Genomic DNA, 19,270 nt, shown 5'->3' with positions numbered 1-19,270 from the left:
TCCTCTCACCCTATGAGCCTTTGCATCCAGTGAATCATCCTTTGCCATTTGTGCCAGCTGCAACAGGATCCCACCACCAGCAATATCTTCTCCCTACCCCTTTCCTCCTCCCACAGGGAACAGTTCCTCTGTGACTCCCTGGTCTGCTCATCCTTCCCTGACCCCTGGCACTTTCCCCTGCCCTCACAGAAGATGCAACACTTATCCTTACACCTCCTCCCTCACCACCATCCAGGGACCTAAACAGCCCTTCCAGGTGAAGCAAAGGTTTACGTGCACCTCTTCCAACCTCATCTTCTGCATTCAGTACTCCTGATGTGGCCTCCTCTACGTCAGCAAGACCAAGCGCAGAAGGGACAGCAAGTCTACGCCAGCTTCCCAGGTGCTAACTTAGTCATCCCGTTACCCATCTCCTTATTTCTCTGTACCCTTGCAACTTATTCCGTTGCACGGGTAGTCATCAATTCCCCTTTGTTTCTTCTTGCCATTAACCTACACCAAGCAGCAGTATACCACAGCTAAGTAACCTCCAGCACATCTTTGGGATGTGGGAGGAAATCAGATCACCCTGGGGAACCTGAGGTCACAATATGCAAACTCTGCACAGACAGTATCCAAGATCAAGACTGAACCCAGGTCCCTGAAGCAGCAGCAGCACTAACTGCTGCACCACCACACCACCTGTAATTTAAGACTCTTGTATAATGGGAAACTAATTTCCTAACTTCCAAGGTTAGATTATGAAGATTACAAATGTTCACATAAATACCACCAACTGTGTCAGATGCATCTTAATTAGATGGTTTACCATGCTTTATGTCTAATAGCTGGACACAGTCAAATCATCTTTTTACCAATAAATCAAGTTTGTAGACTATTTAGGCGGCAAGGTAGCGTAGTAGTTAGCGCAACGCTATTACAGCACCAGTGATCGGGGTTCGATTCCCATCGCTGACTGTAAGGAGTTTGTACGTTCTCCCGTGTCTGCGTGGGTTTCCTCCAGATGCTCCGGTTTCCTCCCACATTGCAAAGATATACAGGTAGGTTAATTTAGGTTTAAAAATGGGCAGCGTGGACTCGTCGGGCCGGAAGGACCTGTTACCACGCTGTAAATAAAATTTAAAAATTTAAAAATTAAATGTGTGTGAAGGGGTTGGGACATGAGAGCATACAACTTTGCTTTAACCTGCAATGATGGTTATGATCCCTGTCTGGGTCATCTTCCTCTGTAGGGACAACAGAAAAAGGGAGAATATGAAGCAGTCTTTTAAAAAAAAACTCACTAGGGACTTGGTTGCTTGCAAGCATCTTTGGTCTTGTTCTGCATTCCATAATGTGCCCTCAAGTAACAGTTGCTAATTCACATCTTACATGCCATTCAAAACATCCCACATATAAATTGCAGCCATTTACTCAAAACTTGAGTTTTCCTTTTATGTACTTAGCAACTAATATCTACAATGTACAACTTTATTACATACCCGAATCAGAATTGGCATCTTTAACTTTAATGGGTTTGTGTTCCTCAATTTCACTTCGGTATTCTCTGCTATCCGCTTCATTTTTCACCTGGTTCTTTTCCTTTTCTCTTTCCTTGTCTTTGTGTTTTTTAGCTTTCTTTTTTGATTTTCCATTAGAAGAACAGTCTTTACTGATGACTTCTGAGCACTCCATTTGGTGTGGTGGACTTTCTACTGTAGTCCTAGAGGTATGCTTTTCGTGCTGGTCCTCATAACCCTCACCAGTTTGACCAATAGTATCAACTGGCAAATCGGGAGTTCCCCTTCTTTCTGGTGTGCATGGGGAATTGGAGTTAGAATTCACAGTATGAACAACAGAAACTGGAAGTGGCACAGGCGGTGGTGCAGGGGGAGAAGGTGGTGGAGGTGGAGGATGAGGAAGAACGACTGGAGCAGTAACACTGTTTTTCTCACCGGAGGGATTTAAATCACCATTAAGGGTTGGCTGCACACGATTGGTCAGGTGAGATATTCTGGGCTTCTTGCTTGCTAGTGGATCAATGAAATCTGAAGGTAGTAATCGCTTCTGCAAAAACATTGATGATAATATTAAGCACTGATTGATTTTTCAAAACCAAATACTATGCCAAATGAGGTGATTTAATCTATAGGAATACATGCACACTTTACAGCAATTTCCCTTCACCTTCAGATAATTATCATAAATCAATAACAATGCTGTGAATGTGTGCAGTGAGCTACTATGATACTCCCTGACATTTGGGATCTTGATTAGAATCAAGTCCACTAACGAGGAGTTTAAAAAAAAATCAGCAAGTTATTTACATAAGGGAGTAGAAATTATTCTTCAGGAACTGTCATTGAAATGCATTACCGAAGACGTGGTTGTCATTTTCTCCTTGACAAAGACAAGGAGAAAAATCTTCCATTACTGTAAGATTTTGACTCAGACCAAACAATGTGGGGTCTTGAACACAGTGCTGCAATTCAGAAAAACAGTTCACCAATACCTTCTCAATGGCAGAGAAGTACAAAAAGCCATCAAGGATTATAACAGAATCCAGTGAAGAGATAAAGCCATTGGTATACATTTAATTCATTAGAAAAATAGGTGCAATTCCAGAGGACTGATGGATTGCTAACTTGCTATATCTGCATGCTAACTTTGTTTCTTGTAAAAAACCCTCCACGTAGCAACATCATATAGTCCCTTCCCATTTGAACAAGAGTTTAAGAGGAATGAGAGGTGACCTTACTGAGATATGCAAGATCCTGAGAGGCATGACACAGTAGCTGTTGAGATGTTTTCACTACTGGGAAAGTCTCAAAAGAGGAGACACTTACAGAAAAAAGGGTTTGTTATTTAAAGTGGAGATACTCAAATTTCTTTTCACAGATCGTGATCAATCTCTGGAATTTTCTACCCCAGATGGTTGTGTTTGCTAGATTATTAGAAGATAATTAGAATTTCTTTCTAAAAAGCTGGTTGGAATCCAAATTGCATTGCCTGTAGATGTGGTTGGAGCAGGTTCCACTGTGGGATTTAGAAGGAAATTTAGTAAATATATGCTGGAGAAAAATTTGCAAGGCTATGGAGAAAGGGTCACTACATGGAACTAGAGAGCTGGATGGTGGACCATTTTACGATTGCATGGATGTTTCTAGTCAATGATAGCCCCAAGGATGTTGATGGGAGATTCCAAAATGCCATCGCATGTTACAGGGTAGTGATTAGACTCTCAGTGTAAAGTCATTCACTGTCACTTGCATGGCGATTTGCTTCCTGGCATAAAATTCAAATTGAAAACAGGCTACACAAGAACAACATTACAAACTTATTTCTTAGTGTTAATCAGAAAATCTCAGCAAGGCTACAAAATCAATCCCTTTTTAAAGTAAGCAGCCAATTGAAAAAGAGGCTTGATGCTTTTGTTGCATCAAGTACATAAGACCTGCATGTTAAAAAGCCAAACATCTCTTTTTTTGTTCTCCTGACTCAATAATATCTTCTTACATATGGGAAAATAAACATCCTAGATTAAATAAAGTTCATTTTCAGAAAGCTAAAATTAATGGAGGCTTTGCTTTACCCAACTTTAGGTTTTATTACTGGGCAGTCAATATACGAAATCTTACTTTTTGTTACATTATTTAATCATGAGGCCTGTCCAGCATGGGTTTCTTTGGAAGCTAATTCTGTTAAAAAGAAAATTCTATTATTTCTTTGCTGGGCTCTTCACTTCCGTTTATCAATAAATAAATTAACTGATAATTTGGTAGTTAAACATGCTTTGAGGATTTGGTTAGCAATTTAGAAAATATTATGGTTTATCGAGAATATCTTTGTCCAGTCCTATTTTTGCTAATTTTTTTTTAAACCTTCTATGACTGACATAGTTTTTAAAGAATGGGATAGATTGGGTATTACTTGTTTTCAGGATCTGTTTGTTGGAGGAAATTTCTTAACATTTGAACAATTGTCAACTAAATATAATTTGCCAAAGACTCATTTTTTTTTTGATATTTGCAAATTAGAGATTTTCTCCAATCTCAATCACATACTCTCCCTATAAGTCCTGATAAGAACTTACTAGATCTAATTTTTAATTTGAAGCCTTTTTATGATGCTTCAATATCTAAGATTTATGGCAGGTTATCAGGAACGAATAAGGTCCCTTTAGACAAAATTAAAAACACTTGGTAACATGATCTGCAGATTTCAATTTCTGAGGAAACTTGCAATCAAATTTGAAACTGGTAATACTTTATCATTATGTGCACATCACTCTCTCCTTCAATTTAAAGTGGTCCTAGAGTTCACCTGTCAAAGACAAGTTACCCGCATTTCTATTCAGACATATCTCCTTGTTGTGACAAATGCAATAATGGAGAGGCTTCTTTAATTCATGTTTTGGTCATGCCCGAGTCTGGAAAAAATACTGGTTAGAGGTATTTCAAACCTTTTCCGTACTTTTTAAAATAAATTTTAAGCCAAATCCTTTAACTGCATTATTCGGGATTGTTGGAGAAAAAGATATAATTCTGGGAGACTTCAGACTTACACGTATTGGCCTTCATTTCTCTTATAGCTAGGAGGGCTGTATTGCTTAATGGAAGAAAACTACTCTCCCCACTCATGCTCAGTGGTTACGGGATGTTATGTCATATCTAAATTAGAGAAGATCCGTTGCTCTATTTCTGGATCTATTCTGAACTTTCAAATATTATGGGACCTTTTTTGGAACTACTTTCAAAACCACTGATTGGTGCTTAAAGTACAAACATTGGCTAATACTACTAACTGTCTTTAGGATGTTACTAAAGAGCTTCGGTTTTTGGTAGTGGGGTTAGATTTTTTTTATAATAAAATTATTCCAACTTATCAATACTAATTAGTTATCATTTTTGTTATTAATAGAAGCATTGTATTTCCTAGTGTGATTCAATAAATCTATTATGTAACATTTTGTTTTGTTTTCCTTTGTTTCATGCACTTTGTACTTATTTGGAATTAATAAAAATATTGAAAGAAAGAAAAGCCAAACATCAACTGAAATGCCATCACGTTACAGAGAACACTTTGCAACAGGTATGTGCATTCACCAAATAACATCTATCAAGTTGTAACTTTGTCACATGGTTTCTTCCTGCTCCAAAGCAAATCAGAAAGCTTGAATAGAGGAAAAAAAAAAATCTGCTGATGTAGGAGACCCAAGATAAGTAGAACATGTTGTAAATACTGAGCAAATCAGGTAGCATCTATGAGAGAAACAGAATTAAAGTTTCAGGTTGATGACATTTCAACACAAGGAAATCAAACCCAAAACTTCAACTGATTCTCTCCTCCCCCCCCCGGCTACTGTCTGACTATTTTGAAATAATATAATTGACAGATAAGATCAATTTTATCAGTAAAGTTCATTGCAAAACTTTGTCAACTGATTTTTTACCAACATCTGGTGGGGATGCAGATTCTCTACCTTTAGGGGAGCCTGATGAAACGGGATCTGTTGATGGCTGTTGGAATTCTGCAGCTGGGATAATTTCCTGTTTTAAAGATTCAGAGAACAAAAATATTAGAGCCTTCTTCTCACCACGGGCCCATGCAGTTAGCCTATATTTTTTCCCTTGCATTCACAGTATCAAAATTTTACCTTTACCAAAAAACAAACCTGCTGCCATGTGATAGTTATGAGGTGTTGGTTTCTGTATGATGAAGTCCATGAAGCTAACAAAAATGAAACCAGTGGATATTTCCATAATTATAAAAACATTCCAGAACAAGTTTCAAATGGCTCTTTTTATACTAACATCCTTGGTTTAATATGAAACTTTGAGAAATGAAAAAATGTACAACACTGGCAAAGCCAGCAATTTGATCCTAAGCTACATTAAGAACAAATGATGCACACACTCCCCATTTTCATTTGGTATGGCATGCTGAACTACTTACTGTGGTTTATGCCAAACAAAAATATTCTAAACTGTTCAGCAGGTCAGCCTGATTTTAAAAACGCAATGGTCACATTTCAATTCTGTCAGCTGCAGCTCTTCAACATAGTGGCAAGAGAATCGGGGCTAGAAGTCATCCAGAAAGACAAGTTATTTATAATTTTTTTTTGTTTCCTTTGAACTAGGTAGGAATAAAGTGCTTCTTTGGACCACATCTGTTCTAGGCTCCCTGTCCCTTCCCTGATCACAGGGCTCTTTCAAATCCCCTTAACTTTACTTGACAGTGACCAATATTCTACAGAAAATCCTCCTTTCACTTTCCACCCAGGTCCTAAGAAAAGGAAACAGACTGCAGGGTACCAATGTTCAGTGCAATGCAGAACTGGAATTGCAATTCTATGTCTACTGACCATGCATTACACTCTAAAGTAATTGTCAGAACAGAAATTGTTTAATGACTAGACTTATTGTTTCACAGTAGCTATCTTAAACAGTTAATCTTCCCCCATCAACTAACTTACCTCCCCATTCCAAATCAATTTAGTTTTAGCTCTTTCCTTCTAGGTTAAATCAAGCCATATGGCAATGCATATCTGATACTGAGGTCGCAATTATTCTACCTGTAATGAAGTGGATACCATAACATAATACATTCAATAAAGGTTTTAATGGAGATAGTTTTATGACAGCCTTGGAGAAAAAAGTGATCTTGCCTATATTCCCTCACAAATTTAGCATCCAGTTTCAACACGTTCCAAGCTCAAATAGTGCATTAGGATTCGAAGTGATATACTGCAAAGATTTACAAGGAAATCCCAAGAAAATTTGTATTATTTAGGTAATATCTTAAAAATTAATATAGCTCTATACAAGTGGCAAACACAAATATGTGAATATTACACTCAAGGCACCCATCAGATGATAAATCACAAATTGTTTTATACGATACTGATTTGCATCATTAACACAGAACATTTATATCTTAGAATTTAATTTGTTTTGTAAATGTACAGAGAGATAGAAAAACAATATTTCAAATCCAACACACTTGAAAACCAACCAGCAAGCACATGCGATAGGTGGCTGGATTTGGTGTGATTTAGGAAATGTGCAAAGATTTAATTTGACTGACTTTTGCAGAGTAAAATAGACATTGTAAGAAAACGCTTATTGTGATGTTGAAGCTGAAACAAAGCGAATTTAAAAAGCCTGGAAAGCAATTCCAAGCAAATATATAAACCAAGTTGGAGTCCTTTAATGGCAACTCTTCAATCAAAAGATTTATTGCAGAAACAGTAAGCACAAAGCAATTAAAAATGAATCTAGTACCTGTGTTATTATGCAGTTATAATAAGAACTACAGTTTCCCAGCAGGCAATGCAAGGGGTCACATGCAGGAACAGGAAGTGGTGGGAAAGAGCAGGAAAAGCCAGCCAGCCAGGTGTTGTAAGTCTGTGTAGTCCTGTTGTTTTTGTTGTTTTTCAATAAATGTTCCGATGTTAAACCCATGCCAAGTTTGTCTCATGATGAAGAACAAACATAACAGTACCATCACGAATGAAGATGCAGAGCTACGGTAATAAGTAGTCTTATGTTGGTTGGTGCTCCAAATGATCTCCCTGCTGGTTTGTTTACCATGTATAAAGGATTACAAAAATCAGATCTCTCAGTAAAATGGTTTTCCCTCAGTATCTGGACCATGTTAATACTTTTAAGTTCCTTTAAATACTTTTCAGAAGTCTGCTTGTTTTTTTTTAAGTAATGAAGGTCAGAGAATTTTACTAATCCACATTTGATTTACCTGGAAACCACTTTGTCAAATAACTGCCGATCCTCTTCTGAGTATCCAGGCCAGTCCCGCTGAACCTCCTTATACACAAAATCCTTCACTGTATAGGAGTTGTCTTTTGGGTTTATATTAGCCACCTATTTAGAAAATAAACCTTTGTTAAAAACCAAGAGGACGGTGATTCAGGATTACCAAAATTACAACAAAATACTAAACTACAAAAAACATATTTGGGTCTTGCTTGATAGTTTTAAAAAGTGATACAAACAGGTACCTCAGCAAAATACACTAGTTTAAACACAGAAAGTTTCATAACCAGTACAAGAGAATGAAACAGCAGCTTGAGGAAGCAAACGTGAAAATTCATCAGCAATACATACAAAATGCTGGAGGAATTCAGGTCAGGCAGCACCTATGGAGAGAAATAAACAGTCGACGTTGTGTGTCGAGACCCTTCATCAGGTCTGGAAAGGAAGGCGGCAGAAGCCAGAATAAGGTGGTCATGGGAGGGGGAGGAGTACGTGCAGGCAGGTGATGGGTGAGTTCAGGTGAGGGGAGAAGGTAGGAGGGTTGGGGAGGTGGGGGGGGGGGGGGGAAAAGGGGGAGGATGCAAGTCCTTCAATTAATAGCAACCTTACAATTAGGATTTTCTGAAAAGTACAGGGTTAAAAGTATTTTAGAAGAGGAAAGAGATGGAAGGATGAGTGAATTAGGTTTCATATTGACTATTGACTGAAAATGTTTGTAAAATATGTTCTTTAAAATATGGTAATGTGGAAAAGTGGATCAAACAGGCAGCCAGAGAACACATCGCGTCGGAGCAGGTCATTCCACCTTTGAGCCTGGTCCACTACTTAATACGATCGTGGCTGATCAGCAAAATTCAGTACCCTGTTCTTTTTCTCGCCCCCATATCCCTTGATATCTTTAGAACTATATCTGATTCCTTTAAGAGATTTAATAATTTTGCCCCAAGTGCCTTCTGTGTTAGAGAATTCCACGGGTTCGTCACTCTAAAGGCTTGGTACAATTCTATACAAGCAGACTCAAGATGCAGAATTATATGGAACGCCCCTCAAGAAACAAGGGGATATGGTGATGGTGCACGCATACAACCAGTGGCAAACAGGCTTCAGAAACAGAAGAAGAAAACATAAATCAATATTTCAAGAAACCTTAGTCATTGGTTTCTATTGTACTAATAATTCTTAAGCACATACAACCTCAACAGAAATTAAATCAGTTTCATTCAGCTGATAGTGCATCTGCTGCAAAGGTTATCGGTTTAAATGCTAAGATTACAGCATTTTACTTTTGTGCAACATTTTGGTTAAAACAGTATCCCATGCATAAATCAGGCAGGTTTAATGTAGCGGTTTGACAATTGTTCTCTATTCCATGTTGCAGTTATTTTCATCCACCATGTTTGTCACTTTGCTAATCAGAAGGCTATTCACTTAACTGTCTATTTCAAATGTGTGTATAACATGTACAATATATACAAGATGTACAACTGCTTAAAGAATCAGAGTCGTAATGGTGTGGCAGGCAAACAGTAAACCCCAAGGAATTTAAGCTGGCTCTCCAAAGAACAATTCAGGCAGCTCTACTATTCTGCTCACTTCTCTCCCTTAATGCTTATGTAATTGATAGTCCTCCACTTCCACAACCCTCAAAGGCAGCGTGTTCCAAGTCATTATCATTTGCTGCATATAAAAAAAAATCCTTGCACAGCACATGCATCTCTTGCCCAAGACCTGAATTGCAGTGCTCCCAGTTATTTTGTCACACAAACTAATATGAACAGCTTTTGTCTGTTATTTAAATCCATCATTATCTTGTGCAACTACCAAATCTGCCTTCTCCCCACTCTCCCACCACATAACTTACCTTGCTTCAATTAAAATCTGAGCATCTCTAACCTAATATTGTAGCTGAAAGTACTCATCCCTGAAACTGTTCTGGTAAATTTCCTTTGCATTCTGGAGGACCTCCAAATCCTATCCATGGTGTGGAGGCCATAATATTCAAGACTTGAAATACTTATTAAACAGAATCAAACTGTGCGTGTGTGCGTGCGCAACAAGGAATTGTTTTAACTCATAAAAAAATGCATGAAGTTGTTACAAAATCTATTAACAAGTAATTGAATAACAGATTTTTGTTCATACGTCTCATCCCTCATTGCCTAATAATTTTTGGTTTAAAAGTTAAAGGGTTAATGTCCTTTGCTGCCATTTCAAAAACCTTAAAAAAATAATCAAGATCTATCATGCGGGAGTTTAATCATTTATTGCAACAGGATTTTTTCAAGCACTCTCCTTTTTAACCCAAGTCATGGAAGGCATGATTCCAAGGAACAATCAAAGGACAGCAAACAGTTACAAAAAACACATTAAAGGTAATTTTCTTGTAAAGTAATTTACTCTGAAAATTGTTAGTAAATGTTGTTTTATGACACTGACTCTGGCAATGACAGCCAATTGAAAATCAAGACATCTTAACTAGTTTCAAACTTTACACTTTTGTTCCATTTATGCAACAGTTTTATAATTCATGCCATATGCAGACAGTTGCAAGCATTGTGTCTTATTGCAAAGACTACAATGCCATGAAAGTGACATATTCATAATATATTCAACATATACATTCATTAAGTCTACTTTTAATATTGAACATTACAACTGAATTTGTTTAGCAAACAAAAGTCAAGTTTTCTAATCTACCACGTCACTTTGAGCTAGTAGACCTTAAGGAAGTGGCTCCCAAACTAGGTTTGTGGCAAGTGGAGAAAGACTCAACTCAATACAAGAGAACTAATGAATTAGTGGAAAGTATTTCAGTCACTAGCATATTGAAGCATGATCTCTGTTTGATCATCTTCACATTTAGGCCATCTTGCATTAGAAGCAGCACTCATGAATACCCAAAACCTGCAACCTCATGGCCCTTGCTCTACCACTGCCACCAAGCCAGAAGCCTACACTCACTCACTCAGATTTGGAGAGGTGCATACCTGGTGAAGAAACACCAGACTGCAGAGATGTTAAATTGTCAAAAGCAGCATATTTTAAATAGAGGCAAGTAGCTGGGCCACTAACAGTTTAATTTTTTTTAAAACAGTTCTTCACATCACACCGTAATTGGTGATAGATAAATAAGTAGCAGTGATAGTTCCATAAGCATTCTTATCCTCAATTATGATGAGGCTTTGCACACGAGAGTAAAGACAAAGCAGATGCTTTTACACCCAGCTGCATCTAGAAGTTCTGGATGGATGAAACATCGGAGCTGCCTCTCAAAGTCCCCACCACCACAGAAATCAGCCTTCAGCTAGTTCAGTTCAGGATATCAGAGAAGACCCAATTAGCAAAGTCATTAATTCACAATGAGGTGCTGAAAAGAGTTTCCAGAATTAGCTGCATCTCTTGTCAACCTGTTGTAGTGGAAAATTGTTTAGGCATTTCTTGTATAGAGAAAGGACAATCCAATCCGGCCACAAACCACCCCAATCTTCAGTCAATCACCCATGTGGCACAAAGCATCTGAAAAAGAGATAATCAAGTGGCACATCCTTTATAGCTAGGAGAACTTGGCAGCAAACTTCATTACAAACTTGGGTTGAGGAGACCAAACAACTGATTTGAGAGTGGTGAAATGAGGCACTGCCCACATCAAAGGTGAATTTGATTGTGTTGCCACAATAAAATTGAGGTAAATTGGAATCAGGAGAACTCTCCATTGGTTGGAGTCATAGACTGCATACAGGGAAGTGTCTGCAATTTGTAGAAGCTGAACATCTCAGCTCAGGACTTTGCTGCACAGGAGTTCTTCAGGGCAGTGCCCTAACTCAATCCTCTTCTGCATCTTATTCCTTGAACACAAGGTAAGAAGCGTTAGCAATCACTAACAGTTGCTCAAATCTATTTGCAGCTCCTCACACAATGAAGCAGTACATATCTGCATGCAGCAAGATGGGGGCCTGGGCTGATCTGTGGCAAGTATAGTTTACAGCACACACAAGTGCTACATGGAAACCTTCTCCAAGAGGAGTTTAACTACTTCCTCTTGATATTCAACACGATCATCAGGTAATTAATTACCCACTATCAATATTCTGGAGGTTACTGTTGACCAGAAGTCCTAAATGGAGTATCCATATACAGGCAGTAACAAGTCAGAAGCTGGCTATTCTGTGGTGAGTGACAAGTGAAACATTAAAGTGTTTCTGCTTCACCCAGCAGGGACATGTGCAGGAATGTTATAAAGGTTCCGGCAAATTGAAATGAGCACATCCTACACCTCTCTTCCAAAAAAAATTGAGACAAAAATCAGCCTAACAAAAAATAGCAAATGCTGGAAACAGCTTGTTAGTATAATTAGCTGTAGAAAATATAGGAATCCATTGAGTGATAACAGATTTATAAAAGTATAAATTTATGAAATAAGAATAAATTATTAAATTTAGAGTTTGTTGAGAATTTAACTAGCGTGAATAAGCATACCATAGATAAAGAAGAGACAGTGAATATAGTGTACTTTGGTTTCCAAAGGCATTGACTAAAGATTACTGCACAAGATAAAAACTCATGGACCGAAGGATAACATTATGGATAAAGAACTGGTAAACTGGCAGAGATCAGTACTGGATTCCCATTCATCTACAATCTATACTGGGCCGAACCACACTGGCTGTGGCCAATGATTCCATTCAGAATCATGGATGTTCAGCTGTGGAAAGGATCGGACTTAGATGTTTAGCCAGTAAAGGCGAAGATAGTGGGTGTGCACCTGTTTGTTTACCCCTTGCTGGACTCCATGTTGTTCAGCAGCAGGACCCAGTCTTGCAGAAATTTCCCAGTATTATCATTTGGACCTTGTACCAGGTCAGACTGGTGCATTATCTGAAACACCATTGATTTTTGGTACATTTCTTGGGCACAGATTTAGAAGGTAACAAGAAAGGCAAATAAATTGTTTTTTATTTGAAGATTTGCATGCCCCTCCTTTACAATCTCCTCTCTTCCCCCACTCCCTCTTTTTTCCAAGTGCTCTTGCAGTAAGAGTTGGAGCTGAAGCATTTAACCTGGTACAGGAAGGTTAGGCTCAGTTAAGAAATATGGTCAACTTGGAAGACTTGACAGATGTGTGGTGAAGTTAACTGACGAAAACTAAGCACTTTAGATGAATAACTAAAACAAAAGTCTCATTCATTTGGCAAAGAAATTGGTCAAAGAGAATGCAAGAGACCACATTGGCTCAGAGTAGGACTGTCAACCCTCCAAGGTAAATTCAGGAGTCATCAAGAATTGAATGACTGCTACAGAACCCAGGTGAAAGAATAGTCTTAGGGATACAAGATTAAGGAGCATCCTTTTTCTCCAGCAGACCATCCTAATTTTTTGGAACATGCTCAGAAATCTAGGATATAGATTTAAAAAAAAATGTTCATCAGAAAGTCAAAAATCATATGGTTAATTTGTTTCCCAGTAGATGTAGAAGATCCTGCTCTGCAGGAATAGGCGAGCTGTGAGATCAATAGTGAAGTGTGGAGATAGGAACAGTGTGATAAAAACTTCACAAATAAACCAAGAGTTGATAATCCTGGTTCAGTCAAATTCAATGAAAAATCTTGGAGATGAGCATCACCTTTCAATAACAAAAACCACACAAATGTGCATGCCTATTTGAGATAAAATAAAGTCACATATGAACGAGAGGCCCGTTGCCCACTGTTTCTTACCAACAAGTAGTCATCTATATCAATCCAACTTACCAAAATTTTTATGCCTTGGCAATTCAAATGTTTATCTAGATAGTAGAGCAGTTAAGGGTTTCTGCCTTCTGTGGGTAAAAACAGCTCTTCCTCAGATACCCTCTGAGCCTCTTACACCTTACCCCAAGTCTATACCCTCTAGTTTTAGACCCCTCTGCCATGGGGGACATGTTTCCCACTGTCTACTGTATCTGTGCCCTTCATGAGTTTGTATACCTCTGTCAGGTCTCCACTCAGCCTCCTCCACTACAAGGAAAACAAACCCATCCCATCTAGTCTCTCCTTGTAACTGAAATGCTCCAACCCATGCAACATCCAGGTGAATCTTGTTTCACGCGAGAGGGTCCAATCACATTCTTATTGTTTGGTAACCAGAACTATACACAGCTTTGGCCTAACCAATGGTTTATAAATTGTATAATAACCTCCCTGCCTCTTCTATTCTATTACACCAGCTAAGAAGTTTTCCAGTACGCCTTCCTCCTCAGTTCCCAGCACAAATTTCTGTGGTACACCACTGGTCACAGGCTTCCAATCACAAAAACCACCCATCACCCTCTGCCTTCTAATACCAAGGCAATTTTAGATCCAATGCGCCTTGGACCCCAAGTGTTTGGATCAGTTTCCCATGTTTGACACGCAGACTCCCTGTATTCAAGAGGGGCCTTTCCATTTACACATGCTTCCCTTTTTGTCCAACCCGCAAAATTCCATTGACGTCCAGTATTACTCCAGGTAGCTGTTCCCAGTTTTCTTTGCTAGATCCTGTCTTAAGATATTGAAATCAGCCTTCCTCCAACTCAGGACCCCAACTTTCCAGGCCATCCCTATCCCTTTCCATAATTACCTTGAACTTACAGAATGATGGCCACCATTTCCAAAATGCTCTCTCACTGCCACTTCAACCACTTGCTCAGCTGCATTCTCTAAGATTAGGTTCATAATGACCTTCACTGGCTGGACTACGTAATCCTCCAAAAGCTCTCCTGAATGCACAAAAACTCCACGTCCTCTAAGCCTGTCACACAAAGGCAATCCTCATTAATAGCAGGGAAGCTGAAATCCCCTACAACCTTATTATCCAGACACCACTACAGTTTATCCACATATCTATCCATCTCCAAAATTCCTGGAACTAAAATATTACCAAGGTTATTTAAACTTCTCATAACTCAAATTAAAAGAGGCTCAAGAATAATGCAGTTTAACTTTTCCTCTTCCCTGTAATGATTGCAACTAAACTTTAGCTGCTACACTTTTCATTCAGGAACGACTGCAGAAATCAACAATGGGTACACTCCAATTTAAGCTGCACGGTTTCAGGCACCACATAAATAAAAGCAAAGCATTTATCTCCACAAAGGACGTGATCTCAGAACATTCTGTCTGCTGAACCAAGGAAAACTGATATTAAACTTTCATGAAAGAGCATGCCCAATGCAAAATAATAATATAAAAAGAGAGGAAAGAGAAGAAAGTCTCAATTTGGAAAAATAGTATGGGAGAAAAAGGTTACCAGCCACAAAATGCTTCAAAAGCCATTTTAAGTTTATAATAAGAATTGCTTGGGTAATAGTGGCAGCCAATCTTGGATACATCCTCCAGCTCCACGCACAGATTGCCCCTCTAGTACATAATGGGCCCTACTCTTTTCCTGGTTACCTTCTTGCCCTTAATATACATACATGAACAGAGGGACCTAGGAGTACAAGAACATGGTTCCCTGGAAGTGGCATCACAGGTAGACAGAGTGGGGAAGGCAGCTTTTGGCATGCTGGCCGTTATCAATCAGAGCATTGAGAATAGAAGTTGGCACGCTATGTTGCAGTTGTACAAGGGATTGCAGCCACATTTGGAATACTGTGTTCGGTTTTGATCACTCTCCTATAGGAAAGGTGCCATTAAGTTGGAAAGAGTGCAAAGGAAATTTACAAGGATGTTGCTGGGACTCAAGTGACTGAGTTATGGAGAGAGGTTGAGCAGGTTGGGACTTTTCATTGTAGAGTAGGAGAATGAGGTGTATAAAATTATGATTGGCATAGATAAGGTGAATGTGTGCACACAGTCTTTCTCCCCCCAAGATTGGGGAATCAAGAACTGGAGGGCATAGGTTTAAGGTGAGAGGGGAGAGATTTAATAGGAACTTGAATGGCAACTTTTTTTACCCAGCAAGTGGTGAGTATATGGAACAAGCTGCCAGAGGAAGTGGTTGAGGTAGGTACATTAACAACACTTAAAAGGTACTTGGACAGATACATGGATAGGAAAGTTATAGGGTGATATGGGCCAAACACGGGGAAAATGGGACTAAATTAGATGGGAATCTTGGTCAGCATGGACCAGTTGGGCCGAAGAGCCCATTTCTGTGCTGTATGACTCTATGACTCCAATTAAATACTTTTCTGGAAGCATAGCTTAGGAATGGATGCAAAAAGCTGTTTATGCAAGAATAGACTAGGTTTTAAAATAAGGCAAATTCCTACATGCATCCAGAGTGATAATGACGACAAAATTACCTACAACTTGGGGAATTATGCACAGGCAGTAAAACAAATCCAGAAGTTGCTGCCCAGAAACTAGTCCTCATAAATGTGCACATTTGCAGCCTTGTCAAACAAACCCTGAGAAATGAGAATTATCACAAAAAATGTACTTATGATACTCAAAATGCTCTGAAAATATACACTACTGAATGAGGTCAGAGTTTTTAAAATCGTCCTAAAATCAATTACTGCTCAGCCAACTTTCTGGCCTTTAAAAAAAAAGTGTGGGTGTGGTAATTCCCACCCCCCACAAAAAAGAATGTTTTTAAAATGAAGTTTGCTATTTCAGATAACTTTTGCTTCTTTATATCACAATCTATTACTTGAAAATGCTTAAAATCAATTTTTTTTTTACTTCCCAGTACACTATGTGAGGTTTTCAACAGGGCCATGGATTCCCGAGAAATGACATAATAACCATTATCAAAAAAAAAGTGAAGTCCATGCCAATGAGACAGATCAATTTCTGTGGGCCAGCTTCTCAGAGTTCTGTGACACATGCCAATGCTTTGCCACTCATCAAAATCCACACCAGGGTTTAGAGGGACAATGGGCAGCAAGCATGGAAGAATGTGCAGACTGGTTTCTGCTGTTGCAAATAAGCCAACCTTTCAATCCAATGCAACAAAGATTCATTTGTCTAATCCCCAGTTCCCAATTAGTCAGGACTGAGGGGGACATTTTGAAAGTTTTGCGACATGCCAAGTATTTCTATCCATTAAAAAGAACAATCCTATTCATGTAGGTACAGAAAAAAAGAACATTCTCACAAGAAGATAGTTTAAATTGACAAGCCTGTAGGCAAATCCCTGCACAAAAAGGGACCTATTGGTAAACCCCCACCACTTGCCAGAATTCGTCAATAAAATGAAGAAAGCCCACAGTTGAGGACAGTTTTAATTGGTTAAAATTACATTTTTTGTCTGCATTCTGCAAATCTCTATTTACATTTTACTGCTTTAAAGATCAACACACAAGTACATGCTATATGGAAACAGACATTTCAGTGCAAGGTGCATTGAAGCTCCTAAACTGGGGTGTTTTAGCTAAACTTAAATTTTAAAAAGTGCCAATAACTACCTGTAATAAACAATTACAATATGACTATATAAAAATGCAGATGCAATATTGAAGTGAAGTAAATCAAATTACTTTGGCTATAAATAAACTGCATAAATACTTGACTGCAAGTTGGCACACAGCAATAGTAGCAGCATATGGGACAGTTGTGAAGTCAGAAAAGACTACACTTTCCAAATCCTCCCCTCCAACACTTCCAAACATGGCAAAAACCAGGCCCATGGGCAATGCAGGTTAATACAATATATAGTTACATGATGACAGCCATGACACTGCAAATATTGTGCACGATTTACATATCTCCAGTATAGAAAGGCATAACCAATGTTACTTAGGCAAATCATGACCAATCTTTTTAGCTGCATTCAACTTAGAATATCATAGAGCAAACTATGCATTGAATTTAGAGAGATTGTTGTTAATTTGGTATAGATACAACAGTAATGTAGAAAAATCCCAGCAACAATTCTCTTACAAACATTTTAAATTATTTTTGATTTATGTTAGAGGAGCACTATGCTGAACAAGTGCATGGCTTACATTTTATGTTGCACCAAAATAGAATACAGCAAATATTCTATCAGCCCTTGAGGTGGTAAATTTCAAATGTCCACAAGCAATCCAGTCAATTGAGGCAAAGAGCTCAAAGCCAAAATCATTATCATGGCAGAAATTTACTTCTGTGACAGAGCCACTTTTGAGTGTTAGAAACAAATGAGTTTCCATTCATATAGCTAATCTAGACAATTCTACAGAATCACCACACTACCTCTGAGCAAACATTGCAAGGAATAAATCTGTCTGTGGACAAGAATGTCTTGACGGTCAGATATATTGCCCATTATCCCTCTCCTCCACTTAATAGAATTGGATCTTGCCCAGCTCCAGCAAAAATTTGGCCCCAATTCTTACTAAGCAGTGGATTTCTGAGGTAAAATTGCAGAAGTTGAGTAAGCAGAACCCTAACCATCTGTTGATTTATAAAGCCTCCACATACTGATTAAGCTCATTTTCTATTATATAATAACCACACTTCAGCAGACAGATTTTATTCCTCCTGGCCTTTTCAGGTCATCCATTTTCATGAAAACAGCAACTGATTCAGTGGGTTCATGATCTTGAAAACAAAGAATAATCAGATCATGGTGGAAAGATTTAAAATTTTAGAATTCCTTGACTAAGATCAAGATCTAGAAATGCAGAGGAACTTGAAACTGGTGCACTGGGAGAAATGTAATCAAATGTAATATTTTGCTTTAATTTTAAATACTTTAGATTAATTTAAAGTTATTGAATAGTTTTTAAATCTACTGATTTGGTGGGGAAAGACCTGTAACAAAAGGAATAATTTTTTTTAAAAAGAGGCAGCCCATGCAAAAATGAATTGAGGAAACAATTCTACCATACACCTAGTGGAAATCTGTAGCACTCTCTGAACTAGTTATAACTGCTGGAATTTGGTCAAATGGAATTTTCACAACAAAGATCAACATATTTTTATTTGGAAAGAGTTTCATAGGATGTGGAGCCAAGGTTGATACAAATATCAGATATTATCCAACAGAATGACCAAGCACATTGAAGGGCTAAGTGGCTTTATCTTGAAATTAATGTAGCAAATTTGGGATGGACTGATTCAAAAGATAGAATTTATGTAGCAGATCACTTGCACTGATCCAGGAAACTCTAGTGTTTATTATTTGAAAGGCACTCAAAATTTTGTAATTATATAAAATTCTAACATAAAGCAAAACATGGAGCCCATAGTACACAAATAAAAGCAAATGACTTTTCAAGTTATTGTTGAAAATTACTTAGTGTATAGTTCATGAGAGAATAATCTGCTTTACTCAATATTAAATGTATAAGAGGTTTGCAACATCCATAAAGCTGCAATTATAAAGGGTTAAAGTTTTATAAAACTGAAGCACTGGCCACCATTCCTTTCCTCCTGATTACAGCGGACTTTGCAGTTTGATTTGAATGATTGGCTTTGTTAGACTTTATTCAAATTACCAAATGGATCAAAATTTGAAAGTGCACAAATTTAGATAGGAAAATGTATATTGTCTGCGAAACTATTTTACCTGAACCAGCTTTACTAGCTAGAAAGTTCACATGCAGGTTTCAAACTTCTACAATATACATA

The 19,270-nt window shown here is 38.1% G+C and overlaps 1 protein-coding gene across 1 annotated transcript in view; it reads right to left on the bottom strand.

Moving 5' to 3' along the window:
• The window catches only part of ell2 (elongation factor for RNA polymerase II 2), an 81,950-nt gene that overhangs the window by 10,849 nt on the left and 51,831 nt on the right, over window positions 1–19,270 (bottom strand). The window contains 4 exon segments of the mRNA XM_052020082.1: window positions 1,482–2,046; window positions 5,436–5,497; window positions 5,500–5,528; window positions 7,735–7,859. Coding sequence (XP_051876042.1) covers window positions 1,482–2,046; window positions 5,436–5,497; window positions 5,500–5,528; window positions 7,735–7,859 — 781 coding nt within the window.

Source organism: Pristis pectinata, chromosome 7 (genome assembly GCF_009764475.1).
Source record: "Pristis pectinata isolate sPriPec2 chromosome 7, sPriPec2.1.pri, whole genome shotgun sequence".
In the NCBI taxonomy this organism is placed as follows: Eukaryota; Metazoa; Chordata; class Chondrichthyes; order Rhinopristiformes; family Pristidae; genus Pristis; species Pristis pectinata.
Note: the sequence above shows the minus strand (reverse complement) of the source record. Positions and strands in the feature narration are given on the sequence as shown.